We start from the raw sequence: 16442 nt of genomic DNA, 5'->3' as shown, positions 1-16442 counted from the left end.
CAACTACGATTGAAAGGACAACAACTTGACTTGGAAAAAAAAGTCCTGGAAGTACACACTGTGCCCCAATAAAGTCCTGTTCCCCTTCCCCAATAAAATCTTTAAAAAAAGAAGAAAAAAGAAAGGGACACTGAGTAGATGGAAGAGTGAATGAGCTGTAGGTCTGGCGAGGTTGAAGAACTGCTGGAAAGGGCAGCAGAGGGAGCGATGGAAACACAGGAGGTAGTGGTTGAAGAATGGAGGCCCGACAGATTGTGTTGTGGACCCGGGTGTGGTTACCGATGACAGCTATGGCTAAGGTGTGACTGTGGGCTAAGTGGCTGAGACAGAGTACATGGTAAGAACATTGCAGTTGGGCTGACCTGACAGGCCCCATGGTTCTGGAAGGCTTGTCTATACTGAACTAGGACAGAGTGTGGGAGAGAGCAAAGTGAGCCAGGAGCAAGGGGGAGTGGCATGGAGCCTGCAGGTGTTTGCAACAAGGGGATGGGGATGTGGGTGATGTATAGTGTGATGGCAGGAGGAAGGGGCCATGACCGGGGAGTTAAATGAGGTTTTGGGTTACGCTCAATAGAATTTAACACTGAAAGGATTGAAAATGACAGCTTTTGATCCTTCTGGCTCTCGTTTCCCACCAAGTGAGAAGTGGGGGTCAGAAGCCCTCAGGATCTTTGCCCTTATCACCTGCCTCAGTCCAGATAGACTCAGAGCTTCCCGAGTACTCTGGCACTGCTTTGATTGACACAAGAATATCTCTATTGGTGGCAGCGTTTTTCCTGTCTTGAACTAACAGGAATGAGGCTAAAATCAAAAGCTTGCGTCTCCAAGGCAGCATTCCCAACATGGTCTGCCTTCACTTATTTCAAGATATGACATCATCTGGGACCTGAAATGGATTTTCTCCATCTTAAATCTCACTGCCTTTGAATGACATTATTTACTGAATAGGTGAAGTGCCAGAAGCACAGAACAGAGTGGGGTCACCGCTCTCTAAAAACCCATATTGCAGAGCAGCACGGCACATACCGTGGATGTTTCTTTTAAATCATTACACATCATATGATCATCTCACTGACTAATGATCAAAAAATGAGTCTCCAAAGGCCATTATCCAAAGTCAATGTTAGTATTATAACCCAAAATGCACACTGGGGATAGGGGACGTGGTCTCACATCTGATTCATTGAACAACTGTAACTCCTTTCAAGGAAGGAAATGACAAAAGGTGCAGTCTCCTCCGCCACGTCCTCACCTCCCATAAATGCCAGGAGTGCCCAGTGAAAGGTCAAGAGTGGTGATGAGTTTTATGCTGTGGGATGAACGTGTGAGGTGGGTACTCTCCCAACCCGCAGAGACCCAAGACCCACCATTTTGATAGTAGAGTTCAAAATATTAACCTCAAACCCATTAAGTAACTATTCCCCTTACTTCAATTACCTTTGCTAATCTGATTAATCATGAGAGTTTTTCGTTAAGAGTGAAACTGCCAGTAACCAATAATTAGAGCCCTTCCCCAAAACACATGCACGCGAACACAATGAGAAAAGAAGGGGTGATAAGTGTCCAGATCCTCAGACACTGTCATACTTGGATTTCTCTGCGCACCAGAGATGTGGTTCAGCAATCTCAGACCCGCCGCTTCTCCTCACCCATGCAGGAAACTGGAAAGCCTCACTCTTCCCTCCTCTCTTCTCAGGAATCAGCAGCAGTTTTCCAGGGGGCTCAGGCCAGGCCACCTCTCTGGGGCATCCCATATACGTGTAGGCAGGAGAGCATCTCACCTCTCCTGCATGCATTTGGAAGAGGAAATAGAAGGGAAATTAACCATCTCTGCTGTGGCAAAAAACTCCTCAAACTCACATAAAATTAGGCTTTGCTACTTAGTGCGTTTTGGGCCTGTATGTCTCTTTGTCACAAAAAGAGAAAGTAAATTCTCAAGTGAGAATGGCAAAAAAGCATGTCGAAGGAGAGCCAACCAGCAAAAATGGGACGCTGTCTCTTGACCTGTGGTTGACAGCCTTCCTACCATGTTTCTCCAAGCACCCGACACCCCTCATTTTCAAAGACTGGCAGAATGTGGGATTTGAAGCCAGAGGAAACCTGCTCTTTGACTTACCAGATTTTAGATCTTGGGCAAGTGGCTCAAGAACATCAGGGTTCTTGACTCCAAAATGAAGTGGATCCTGCTGCACTGCTCATAGTAGGCATCGTAAGACAGTTAATGAGCACTCGCTTCATGCTAGGCACTGTCGACGACGTGTCCTGTAGGCTACGTCTCACTTGATCCCCCAAACCCAGTGAGGTGGGCATTATCTTCTCCCCTTCATAGAGGATGCTACTCGTAGCTCTATCCAAGTTGACGACTTAAATGGGAGCATTTATAAAACACATGCAGTGTCTGGCACACAGTGGGGATTCAAAACCACAATGAGACTTCGCAATCATTATTTAAGAGAATGAGATGTTTTCAAATACATCAAATGATAATGTTTTAAAAATGTATGTTTAAAACATAAGTAAAATGAAATAAATAAAATATATGTTTAAATAATATGTGCACAGAAAAAAAAAAACTCTGAAAGCATAAACACCGAGTTATACAAAGGAGTGAACTTTGAAGAAGGGGATTTTTACTTTTTCACATGAGTTGGCTGTTTTTAACAAGTAAATATTACTTGTATAACTTAAAACTCACCAAATAGATAAGAAACATTGAAAAACATACATAGAAAAAATATCCTAGATGAAATATGCCAAAATGTTAATGGCAATTGCCTGATGGGTTTTTCCCCCTGCTTCTTTTAATTTCTATACATGTATTTGTTTTTACTAATTCTTAATGCAAATACATTTTCCTTGTAAAGTTAAACATTACACATAAGGCATTTTGACCACCTATACCTCCGAATTCTAGTCCCCAGATTCTTCCCCAGAGGTAATCAATGTTATCGATTGGTGTATATACTTTGGTGTAGATGTATATATGTGTATATGTTTATATTCATACACACATACATATATACAACTATATACACATCATATATTATCATTTTGTGCTTTTTAAAACAAATAATATTTATGAATCCCTCTACAATTTCATCCATCAAGATGGCTCAAAGATCGTCCCATGTCAGTAAATAATATGGATGACCCTCATTGTTTTAAGTTAAGCAGTAATCCAGAATATAGAGATACCATAGTTTATTTAGCTATTCGCCTGCTGACATCATTTAGGTTGTTTATAGTGTTTTTCTATTATAAGTAACACTGCAGTGAATTCCCTTATAAATGCCTCCTTTTGCAGGCATGAGAGGGTTTCTTTGGGGCAGATTCTAAAAAGTGAAACTGCTGGGTCTGTAGAATATGCTCATTTGTTATTTTAATAGATACCACACCAAATTGCTTGCCTAAGTGACTGTACACGAATTTATACTTCCATTGGCAGTGTAGGCACACATCATTGCCAATACTTATTACCAAAACCCTTTACTTTTTGTCAACTTGATGAATAAAAATGTACCCCATTGTTGTTTTAATTTGAATTTCCATGAATAACAGGACGTGCATCTTTTTACATGTTGATAAGCCATATATTTTTTAATGAATTTTTAAATAAAATGTATCTATTTTTCCATTGCATGTTGTCCTTTTCTCATTGACTTATAAATAGTTCTTCATATATTCTGGAAACTAATTTTTTGTCTACTTTATAAGTGCAAGTAGTTTGTCTCTCAATCATTGTGGGTTTTTTTTTAAATCTAGTTTTTCATATAGATAGATCAAATTTAGCATTTTGTGGTATTTGCATTTTGTGTTTTAAGAAAGCCCTCTCTACCCTAAGGTCATACATATAATTGCATTTTTTTCCAATAAACTCATTATCTTATTTTTCACATTTAGTTATTTAAACCATCTGAAATTTTAGTGAACGGTGGGAAGTAGGACCCTTAATCATATTTTTTCCTTTTTTTTTTTTTAAAAGATTTTATTGGGGAAGGGGAACATGACTTTATTGGGGAACAGTGTGTACTTCCAGGCCTTTTTTTTCCAAGTCAAGTTGTTGTCCTTTCAATCTCAGTTGTGGAGGGTGCTGCTGTTCAGCTTCAAGTTGTTGTCCTTTCAGTCTTAGTTGTGGAGGGCACAGCTCAGCTCCAGGTCCAGTTGCCGTTGCTAGTTGCAGGGGGCACAGCCCACCATCCCTTGCGGGAGTCGAACCGGCAACCTTGTGGTTGAGAGGACAAGCTCCAACCAACTGAGCCATCTGGGAGCTCAGCGGCAGCTCAGCTCAAGGTGCCGTGTTCAACCTTAGTTGCAGGGAACAGAGCCCACCATCCCTTGCGGGACTCGAGGAATTGAACTGGCAACCTTGTGGTTGAGAGCCCACTGGCCCATGTGGGAATCGAACCGGCAGCCTTCGGAGTTAGGAGCATGGAGCTCTAACCGCCTGAGCCACCGGGCCAGCCCAACCCTTAATCATTTTTAAATGCCTAGCCAGGTGCTAAATATCCTTTTCTCCACTGATAACATATACTACCTTTATTATATACTAAGTTTCCATATACATTGGTCCATTTCTATACTCTATTCTATTGATTTTTTTAGTCTATTTCTGCATCACCAAGCTGTTTTAATTACTTTAAAATATATTTTGACAACTGGTGGGCAATCCTCCCCGTTTTCTGTTTTTCCAAATTTATCTTGGCTATTCTTGCACATTTACTTTTCCAAATGAATCTTTTTTTTCCCTTGGTTTTCTTCTATTTCTTTTTTTTTCCCCAAAATGCATCTTTTTTTTTAAATTAAATTTATTGGGGTGCCAGTTGTTAAAGTTACAGATTTCAGGTGTACAATCTACATCACATCATCTATGTATCACATTGTGTGTTCGCCACTCAGAGTCAGTTCTCTTTCCTTCACCATATATTTGATCCCCTTTATCAAATGAATCTAAAAATCAGTTTTTCAAATTCCAATATAAATCCTTTGGGATTTTGATTGAGGCTTGCACTAAATTACAGATTAGGTAAAAATCTACATCTTTACTACACCAAAGTAGTAACCATGTAATGTCCTTCTCTTTATTTAGGTCTTTTAAATGTTCTAATAACATATTTTTTATAGCTTTTGTGCACGCTTCATTTTAGGTTCATTGTCAGAACCCCTGACGTTTCTTATCAGTTTTCATAACCTGTCAGTTGATTCTCCTGCAATCATACTGTCAGCATAAACGTTTTGTCTCCTCCTTTCCCATATCTGTGGTTCTTCCTACTTTTCTTACTGTATCCACTGCAATAAGACCTGCAGAACAATTCTGAGTAGTGCTGGTGAGAGTGGTTATGAGGTCCTCTCATATCCAATAGGTTTGCTTAAACACTTCTCCAATAAGTAGTTTTCTGGGTAAGCTTCATCAGGTTAAGGGTCTTCTGTCTCCGTTTTTACTCATGCATGGCGCTGCATATCATCAATTGCTTTTTTGGCATCTGTTGAAATAAACATAATTTCTTTCTTCTTTAACCAGTAGATTTTGTGAATTACATTGACAGGTTTTCTATAATTTGGACCAATGTCTATTCCACATAAAGCCCTTTATAGTCAATCTATTTCTATTTTTGATTTCTACACCTAGGTTTATAAGTAAAAACAGCCTATATGTAACTTTCTAATAAGAAAAGTAACTACACACCAAAACAAAAATTATGTCCATGTTCTTGCATTATTCATTACAAAGAAAATATACAGGTAAAGATATGCCTAATTTTTCTTAAAAAACGTTGTGTGTGAATTGAATGTTTACAAAATGAACAAATGGAATATACTTTGACCTGTTCTTCTACTTACTAAAATCCCTATTTAGGCTACTGCTGTCACTGTCAACCGGTCACTTACTCCAGCAAGAATGAAGTCTCCACACCTCCTTCTCCTATGCCTTCCACACCCAGACATTCATCAAGTCCCAAAGATTCTACCCATCATCCTGCTGCATCTCTCTACTGGGATATGGTCAAGGTCGGGATTTTAAGACAGACCTGGCTCCAATCCCAATGCATATTACTGCACTGTCTTGGGTAAATTACCTCTCTGGGCCCCAATTTCCTCATCTATAAATAGGCATGATACTGTTACTGTAGGCAGAAAGAATAGGGCTGCAGGGAGAGAGGGGAAGGAAGGGAAGGAGGAGGGGAGGGGAAACAAAGGAGGGAGGAGGTAAGATCATCCTTAAAAAATGCAGCTATCACACCAGCCAGAACTAGGTTTCAGCATCCGAGAGCAGTTCTAGGACACCATCTTGCCACTTTGGATGAACTTTAGCTAATTATAATGGATTACAATATTATTAGCATTGCGATTTAGGAAAATCTCCACCCATGTCGTCAGGACAGTTCCGACAGAGCCAACCAAATAAGGACAAAAACCCCACCTCCCCACGAGAAGGAGAGGTCAGCGAGGACACCCTAGGAATGCCTATAACACCACCCGTCTTGAATGTTTTGCGCCTTCATTTTTTTAAAATTTTTTTTTTACCTTTTATTTAAGTGTTTTCCCAGGACAGGACTCATCAGCTCCAAGTCAAGTAGTTGTTTCAATCTAGTTGTGGAGGACGCATGCGGGGACCAAACCGGCAACCCTAGTGTTATGAGCACCGCGCTCTAACCAACTGAGCTAACCGGCCACCCACCATTTGCATCTTCATTTTTAAGTGTAATAAATTTCCAGACCCCACTTTTTGTCGGGGCAGCTGCTCTTCTCCAAGCCTGCCCAGTTTTGCCATCTTGAGGGTGTACTATCCTTTTTAAATCTACTGACTTATTAGATGCACCCTTGAATTCTTTCCTGCAACAAACACCAAGAACCCGTTTTCCGGCAACAGTACTATCAAGACCGAAGAGTTGGGGTAAAAATTAAATGAGAAAATATATATAAAGTACCTAACACGATGCTGCCATCTAATGCACGACCAAATGTTAACACCATCTCAAGAGGGTCTGTCCTCCTCTGCTGTGCCCTAGTCCAGGCCTTCCAATCTTCACCTGGTCTATGACAGCTGTCTTCTAGCCTGTCTGCCATCTGGGCACTGCCACCAAAGCTCACTTTCTAAAATACAAACCTAATCATGTAATTTACCTGTTTCAATCTTTCCACTGGCCCCTAGATCAAGCTGCCTCTCCTTAGCATGACTTACGAGGCCTAGCTCTACCACTCTCCAGTTCTATCTTCCTCCACTCTATTCCAAGTGCTTCACTCTCCAGTGTAGTGAACTCTGCACTTTCTATTGAACACCCCAAGCTCTTTCACAGTGCCGTGACTCTACATAGGCTGTTCCCTCTTTCTGAAAGCCTTTCCCTTATTTTCCCCTAAGCAAAAATTCCTATTAAATCTTTTAAGACAAAGCTCAACTGGTACATCTTTTAAAATAAAAATTAATCCCACACATATTACCCCATCATCAATGGTTCCATAGCAGTTTTCACTGTTATTAAAGTTACTTGCTTATCTGTCTTTCCCCACTCATTGGGCAAAAACTGTATCTTATTTTATTCTTTATTAACTCCTCAGAAGCCTAGATCGTGTGTGCATTCAGCACTGTTTAATGAATAAAACAATGAATACATAAATAAGATTTATTTTTAAAATAAGCCTCTATTAAACCTTTCAACAAAGCAAAACATCTTTTGATTATGTTAACCAGACTTTCAAAACGAGTTTTTAAAAAGAATGGGTTTTCTTATGTTAGCCTCTAACACAATGAAACCAATTCACCCTATTGGCAATTTGAAGGATTCGTGGAGTAATTTTAGAGCCAACTAACTTCTCTAGGAGTTCTGATTCAGGACATGCTGACTGACAGGCTCCTTTAAACTACGACTCTTCAAGTGCTGGTAGTCAGCCATTATTAGGAACTGAAAGTATTATTTTGAGAGAATGTCTCCCATGATTTACACTTGTTCTCAATGAACAATTTTCTTCCAGAAGTGCAAACATCCTGTTACCTTCCCTCTCCAAATAAATGAGTTTGGTTCTATTATAGTTTGCTCATTAAGTCAGGAAACACAACTCAGAAAAAAAATATTCCGGCAATGTTATTGTGTAGGCTGAAATACTGAAAAGAAAAGAAGAAACTCTCTTATATCAGATAACCTCTTTAAAATATACACAGTTCAATTTCATGTATGGTGGTGAATATCACTGTGAGAGAGAAAAAATGGCACTGATAGTCATAGAGATTCACAATCTCTTCTAGCCAAAGATGGTAACAGTGGCTCTAATTAGCAACGATGGAAAAAATACAAAACAAACAGAATCACCTCAATCTTAATAATCTTTTTAAAGAATCCAACATGCAAATCGTCAAAATATCCCCTAATTTCAGGGAAACAAACTATGGCTGAAGAACCAATATTCCATGATGATTTCTGAATAACTGTTTCTTCACTTAAAAAAAAAAATACAACATTTTCTCATAAATAAATATTTTACAACAGGAAAGAAAGAAAAATGAGACCTGCAAAGAGAGAAAATACCACAGATTTTAATTCAAACAGCAGAGGCTGGGATTAATTTTTAAAGTTTATTTGTCAATTTCAAAACTTACTAGTGGAATAAAGAGCTTAATATAGGTACACAAAAAGGAAGCCCCTTTGACTTGTCACCAGGATGAAATGGGATTAGCTTTGTAGTTCTTATAATCTTCTTCACAGAAAAATGCAATTTCAGTTTCATTAGCTGAAAAAAAAGAAACAGAAAACAGAAAAAAATGTTAACGTAAAATTGGATTTTAAACAAGTATGGAAACCCATATTACTTTGATTCAGTTCTTTAGGTGCCTAAAGTGAGAAAGATGAATTATTTGTTTGGTTTCACATTTTACCAAATCAACAAAAAGTATAAGTTGTAGTTATAAGAATCTAGAATTCAAATAATTTACAAGTAAAAAGAAAAAAAGAAACCAAAAAAATTAAAAACAAGAATTAACACAAGAATCTGGTTTTCAGGAAATGATAAAATTGCTCATTTATAGTCCCCTTAATGGTCCTAGAAAATAACAAACCTTTATTTTTTTCAAATTTGCTACTCAATTACTGAAGGAAGAAAAACTATTTTTTCCTCTGAAATTAGCCTGTAGGTATAATAATTTAATACTCAGAGGATCAGTAGAATATTTTACAGATCACTTTACATTCTCCCTCATGACCCATCAAAATATGTGTCTGAAGAAGTTAATTTTTTGCCTGCTTATGATTAATTCATGAGGCTTCAACAATATGCAAAGTGAAAGACACAAATTGGCATCTACCGCAATACCTTCAAATACCTCTAATTATTCACAGGGGATATGGCACAGCTAAAGGACCCACAAAGGTTCAGAGCAGTCACAATTCTTTCAACCTAGCAGGTCAAGGACTCTGTCTTATAAAACAATAAGTCAGCAACATTATTAATTCAGACTGGAGACAAATCTGATGGAAAGCCTTCCAATTATTAAACATGCAATTCTTTAAGGTGTTGCGCCAACAAGTTCCACATTTGTTTTTTAAATTAAACCAGAAGTTAATACAGTCTGCTTAGCTTTTACAGAAAGAGCAAAAGGGCCTTCAGAATCTCGACAAGAAAACAGACAAGATTATTTGTAATGAATACTGATCACTCAATTAACATATCCTCTAAAAACAGACAAGTAAAACTCTTCAAGCCAAATAAATAGGATAATAAGGAAGGACACCAAGGATTACCACTTCATTTACAACTCTCATCTCATCATTAGAGTTTGTCACAAAAGAAAATGAAAGACGTAGCATGACATTTCATTAAAAACGTTTTTGCTGGTTTTAAGAATATTAAATTTAATGCTTCTCAATCGTAAGTTACCCATGCTCATTATAGAAAATATTGCACCTTCAAGATTCAGTGAAGATTAATCTTGATGAAAAGCAGATTGCAAACTCTCATCATAATGAGTCTTGAGGGGCGTTGGGGAGCATACAGCAGAGAGAGACTGGTAATCAGTGAGGAGGGGTACATTCAGTGAATGTACAGTTAAACCGCATCAAAGAAAAGCATTTAAAAGAATGGGTAAGAGGAATCAGGGAAATATTGAATAAGAGGCTGCAAAAAATCCAATATTCAAAGATAAGATATTTTGAGATCTAAACTTTATATAAAAGCTCCTGGGGATTCCTTTCTTGAAGGGAAGCAAAACCAAAGGTACTTACATAATTTGCAAGTGATTGTATTCATCTTTGTAATGGAGAATGAGCAAAAGCAGCCTGTTAATAATCACAACGCAAGGATTTCTCTACGACGTGCTATTTACATACAGAACTTTACACAGCGGTTTGCCCACACAGCAGTTCGCTCCACACACACTAACCGTAATTACAATTTTCACTTAATGGCAGCTGACATTTATCTGCACCCCTTTTGACCATTCAGCTCTTCAGTACAGTAATAACAGGTTTGGAATAAGCTGACGTAAAGAAAGGACTGACAAAGCATTTTTGTTTTGACATGGAGGTTCTCCTGGGTCTAATTAACTTATAGATCAATCCATTAGTTACATAAAGTATTTATGCCATCTCTTATGATACTGGCTCAAAATGAGATCATCTAAGATAAAGATTTTACTTTCAGATGAAGGCATTTTTTTCAGGAAAACTAGATTGACAAATGAGTTAAACTCAAATACTTCAGGTTGATAAAAATTTTCACCCTTAACAGATTGGAAAACAACACAAAAGTTAAGTTACTCTGACCATTCAAAAGTAAGACATAAAATGGATTTTAAACTGTAGTAACGTGGTCGTCAAACAGAAATAAAACATGTTTGTTTTTTTTAAATCTGTAAACCTTAGCTGAAAATGTTTGAGAGAATGATTTCATGTACTTACATTGCAATCTACTTGCCAATTAAAATGAAAATGAATTACGAAAGATTTCCAAGACCTCTACATAATCACCCTTTCCCCCATTATCCCTTAAATTCTTGCTTCCCAAATTCTATTTAAAATGGCTCCGGATGCACCCTCAGGAAGTCGACCGCGTGGGTCCCCTAGGGCACCTGATTTTAAATTAAATGCGCTGCAGGCGGAGTGCACTCAGGTGCACAGTCCCCGGCTTGTGAGTCTGAAATGAATGTGCAATCTAAAATCCAATAAATACATTGCCAGTTCATCCCCCTTCGTCTTACTATCAAACGAAATCAAGTAAGAACCCTCCAAATACATCTGTGGATTATTTTAATACTGACTTTCAAGTTTAATGAAATGAACACAAGCCAGGACATTCAAACTTTGGATACGAAAGGAATCATTTTATAGTGTTTCCAAACAGGTCAGATATACACACACACTTTTAACAAGAAAATAATAAAAATGACTTTAAAAGAATATAAGAAAAACCAATTATAAACATAAAATCTCGAGAAAAATTAAATGCAATGTACTTAAACTCCTCAACTAACGTGTCTCAATAAACTCGCCTATTGCTGAGGGTGGAATGCATAGATTCTGTCTCCAGTCTCAGACTAGTCCACACCAGAGTAGAAGGCAGAGTAAGTTCTGTCTGATAAAAGAGCCCGACACATACACTGAGGCTTTGTGGTACAGATAATGACCAGGACAGGCTGTCATGTGAGAATAATCACAGATTACTGGCAAAAACAATAACAAATACGGGGGCAGTCACAGCAATTTGAGACCAAAAGAACAGTTTCACCCTCTCTCTCTTCTCCTGCCCCAGGAATATATCCTATCCTTCCTAAAATCCTATCCTGTCCTTAGGATTTTAGTTTCACAAAATCCTAACCTACAAATTATTCAAAACTGTGCTCACCGCTCAGTTGCCTTTCTAAGTTTTCACCAAAGGAGGTCAACAATTCAGAGAAGAGTCCCCAATTACTGGTGCTTTTTATTTCGTATTTGCTCCAAGTCTTGGTTTTAGATCAGCTGGCAAAGAAGATTTCAAACCACAGTTTGAAGAAAACAAACAGTAAAATAAATGTGACCTTCGATAGACAGGACACAGGCCTGTGATTTTCATGACGGCAAGGGGAGGATAAAAAGGGAAAAACAGGGCCGGGGCGTTGGCTCAGGTGGTTACAGCTCCATGCTCCTAACTCCAAAGGCTGCCAGTTCGATTCCCACATGGGCCAGTGGGCTCTCAACCACAAGGTTGCCAGTTCAACTCCTCCAGTCCCGCAAGGGATGGTGGGCAGCGCCCCCTGCAACTAAAATTGAACACGGCACCTTGAGCTGAGCTGCCGCTGAGCTGCCGCTGAGCTGCCGCTGAGCTGCCGCTGAGCTGCCGCTGAGCTGCCGCTGAGCTGCCGCTGAGCTGCCGCTGACCTCCCGGATGGCTCAGTTGGTTGGAGCGCATCCTCTCAACCACAAGGTTGCCGGTTTGACTCCCACAAGGGATGGTGGGCTGCGCCCCCTGCAATTATCAACGGCAACTGGACTGGAGCTGAGCCGCGCCCTCCACAACTAAGACTGAAAGGACAACAACTTGGCTTGGAGAAAAAAAAAAAGTCCTGGAAGTACACACTGTTCCCCAATAAAGTCCTGTTCCCCTTCCCCAATAAAATCTTAAAAAAAAAAAAGGGAAAAGCAATTTATAGGAGGTTCATTCTGACCCCTAGCTCTGGAATCCCAAATTCCCCAGGCCCTTTACCACCTCCTTTACCGAGTCCCAGACTCTCTTTTATCATGTGAACATGAAGGATAGTTAACGTTAAAACGCTGTCAAAGGAGGAAAGCATGAACACCCCAAGATACTACCGTGTTTCCCCAAAAATAAGACCTAACCGGAAAATAAGCCCTAGCATGATTTTTCAGGATGACATCCCCTGAACAGAAGCACTAATGCGTCTTTTGGAGCAAAAATTAATACTAGACCCGGTCTTACTTTCGGGGAAACATGGTATTACTCCAAAAAGAATAGGCTAGGGACGGAAACCTTGAGGAAACACAAATCAAACACGATCCTAATAAAGAAATGGGAGGCAAGGTATCCTACAATATTAGCTGTACATATGAGATAACCAAAAGGTGCCAGGTACAACAATGGGGGTTTCTGGCTGCGGGCAGATGACAGGAGTGGAACGCAAAATGAAACCAAACCACGGCGGAGTTTGGGATTATTATAGGATCTGGCTTGACATGAACTCTTCCCTCAGACTAACACTTAGGGTTTGGCCCACTGTATCTTGTTTTACATTTTTTTTCAATAAAACACAACTGGCTTTAGAAGAGTTATCCTGCCACAGTCTCTTTCCTAAACCAGAGAGGATTCAAAAGGTGTACAGAGATGTACAACGTAGAAAAATGAAAGACAAAATATCACACACACACCCAAAAAAGAAACTTACATGCAAATTTATTACTTAAGGGAATTAGTCCATAAAATTACAATGGTTAAAAACAAGGTAATAATCTTTAAATTATAAGTAAGACTTCTAGGTAAAGCCTTCTTCCTTCCACAAAGCAAATCTTTTCACTTAAGTATGTTAGCACTAAGTCCACAACAAAAACTTCCCACTTGCTAGGCAGAATACACAATTGGGGTCTGCAATGCAGATAAAAGGCCAGAACAGGGACTGAAGAATTTCTCTGTGAGAAAAATCTTCAAACAAGTTTGTTCCCCTAATTTCTCCCCTCACAGTCTTTCTTTTCCTTTCATGAATCTTGCAGAAAAGTCATAATGATAAATTTGTTACATTGGCATTATTCCCATGGCAACTGGCTGTGATAGCAGAGTGACAGCTCCACAGCAAGATCAAGTGGTAAAAAGGGAGAGAGTGATGACTTGGAATTTTTCTCTTAAACCTCTTAAAAACCTAACCAGACACGGCACCAAAGAAGGGAAAATTCCCTAGAAAAATCACAGACTTGAAGGATGATTTTTACAGCCCTGCTCCCACTCAGAATTATTTGTCGCTCTCCAGGGACCATGACACCTCCTTCCCCTGTGGAACAGGCTTGTTCTCCAGAGCCCACCAACACTGCTCTAGGCAGGAGTGGAACGGGCAGAGGAGGAAATCGTTCCTGGCAGGGAGTGAAGCTGCCCCTGGCCAGGGCTGCAGGCTTGCCAGGCGAGAGGGCAGTGGAAGTTCTTGGACCACCCAGAAACTACTGGAGAACTTGTGAACAGTATCTCATTTCTATCAAAGGTCTATGGCCTGAAACAAGAAAGATAAAAGGGGGGATTTGATTCTCACCTTGATAAGCGGTTCATTATATGAATCTGAAATGAATGACAATTACACCAACAACTCAGTATTTTAATAAATTCAAAACATTTGCCAATTGCCTCTCCAAAATGGTTTCCAAATAAAATAAGGATTTTTGAGGACCTCTGCAAGCATTCTTCCAGATGCTTTCATATACATTCTTTTACTCAACCCTTATGACAACCTTCTGAAATGGGTTTAATTATTCCCATTTTGTTTTTTATAGAAGTTGAAAGAGGCTAAATGACTTAGATATTGTCACAAAGCAAGTAAAAATGCAGAGCCTTTGTTCAAATCAATTCTCTCCAACTTTAGGACTTCATTTTTTTAAACTGATTCCTTAATTTACAAGTAGTATATGTAAATTGTAGGGAAAAATTTAAATTATAAGAACAATTAGATAATATGGAGAAGAAAAAAAAAAACCAATTTCGGGCAATGCCACCTCCCAAAGAAACCATTTCTATAATTTTGGCAACTGATCCTTTCTCCCTATATGTGTAGAGACATGTAAATATATACATTTTTGAACAATAATGGTATCACACAATATATTCCATTTCCAGTCAATAAATAAAGCCCTACATCAGTGATTCACAAACAGGAAAGGTGAGGGAGAACACCGCCACCCTTCTGAAGGCATTGTCACAACCTCACAATAGTCACAGAGCTTGAGGAAGCATGCACCTGTTGGCTTGGTAACAGATATGACAGCACGTTAAGCTTGAGAATACCTTATTGGTTGAATTGACCGGCAGAAAGTTAGAGGTAATACACATTCCCAATAGGAGTACGGGGGAGCATCCATTTCCCAATGCTACCACCTTTCCTCATGTGTGCTAGTCTTATAATTATTGCTGGTCCAAGGTCACTCAGACAGCAAGTGGCAGAATCAGGTTGTGAACCCAAGCACTCTGGTGCCAGGCTCTAATTCTTAACCATTAGACTAGTATACCACATACAACAATATCTATTTTCATGTGCATTTCTCTTATGACTAATAAGGTTGAATTATTTTTCATATGTTAGTTATTTCTTCTATCAGAATTTCTTGTTTATCTTTTTCATACTAATTATAAGAGCTCTTTATAAAGTCAGACTAATAGCTTTTTGTCATATATGCTGCAAATATGTTTTTCATGGTTTATTGCTTCTCCTTTAATTCTATTTACTTTTTTTTTTTTTTTACTTTTTGTGGTCAAATCTATCACTTTTCCCTACTTTATGGCTCTATCTTCAAAGTCTTGCTTAGAGAGCCCTTCACCTCCCCAACATTATAAAGCTATTGAGCTACATTTTTTAAAATTTTATGCTATAACGTTTAATCCACCTAGAAGTTATTTTGGAATAAAGACTGAGATAAGGATTTAAACTTTATTTTCCCAAATGCTTTGGCAAAGGGCCCGACATCATTTTCTGGGTAATATATTCTTTTCCCACTTATTTGAGATGTCAAAACTTTATCATATTGTGAAATCTTACTTTTTTTTAGTTTGTTTCTGGATTTTCCAGTCTTTTCCATGGATCTGTCAATTCCTACATGAATACCACTCTGTTATATTAATTATAGCTTTATGCTTTAACAACAAGCAGGGCTAACTCCAGGGCTATGTGCCTCAGTAACACGGGAGCCACCTGCTATAATAACACAATAGCATTCAAAGAAATAAATGCCAAAATAAAAATTGTTTTTTCAAATAACAGCAATCCATCTTATGTATTCAGAGAATAGTCAATCATGTATTCATTATGTGGAAAGACACTAACTCTAGCAAATAATATAGAAAAACACAGAAAACAAGTCTAAGATTTCTTACCATGTTATTTAAAATCCTATTTAAATTGGAAGACATGTCAGGAACTCATTTAGCCACATGTATCACTCAAAAGTAAATTCCTAACATACGTGATTAAAATAACTCCACAGAGCACCTGTCAAAAATGTAAGGCTTCCTAACAAGTACTCCTTAACCAGTGCACATAAAGGATTATAAAGCGTGACTCGTGCTGTTTCATTAGCGTCACTGACCACAAAGGCATGTCAGGAGCATAATGCCTTCAACTGCTCACACCTCTCTTAAAATCTCCACTCCTACTCCCAGATAATCTTTAGGTGCACATGTAGGTAGAATTAGAGTGACATCTAATGGTCACACAATATGTCACATAGCATTTCTTTAAGCTAGAACTGCATGCTTGTGCCAGGAGGAGAGGCTAACTC

The 16442-nt window shown here is 38.7% G+C and overlaps 1 protein-coding gene across 9 annotated transcripts in view; it reads right to left on the bottom strand.

Annotated features, from left to right (window-relative positions):
* Nucleotides 1–8552: 8552 nt before the first annotated feature.
* Nucleotides 8553–16442, bottom strand: part of C17H2orf76 (chromosome 17 C2orf76 homolog) — a 67931-nt gene continuing 60041 nt past the window's right edge. For all 9 annotated transcript variants that reach the window (XM_074335316.2, XM_019714908.3, XM_019714910.3 and 6 more), the window contains one exon: nucleotides 8553–8721. In XM_074335316.2, coding sequence (XP_074191417.2) covers nucleotides 8645–8721 — 77 coding nt within the window. In that variant the 3' untranslated portion in view covers nucleotides 8553–8644. The remainder of the gene's footprint in view (nucleotides 8722–16442) is intronic.

The sequence above is a fragment of the Rhinolophus sinicus genome, chromosome 17 (genome assembly GCF_057876585.1).
Source record: "Rhinolophus sinicus isolate RSI-liver-muscle chromosome 17, RSI-T2T, whole genome shotgun sequence".
Taxonomy (NCBI): domain Eukaryota; kingdom Metazoa; phylum Chordata; class Mammalia; order Chiroptera; family Rhinolophidae; genus Rhinolophus; species Rhinolophus sinicus.
The sequence above is the reverse complement of the archived record's forward strand: the minus strand, read 5'-3'. Positions and strand labels throughout refer to the sequence as shown.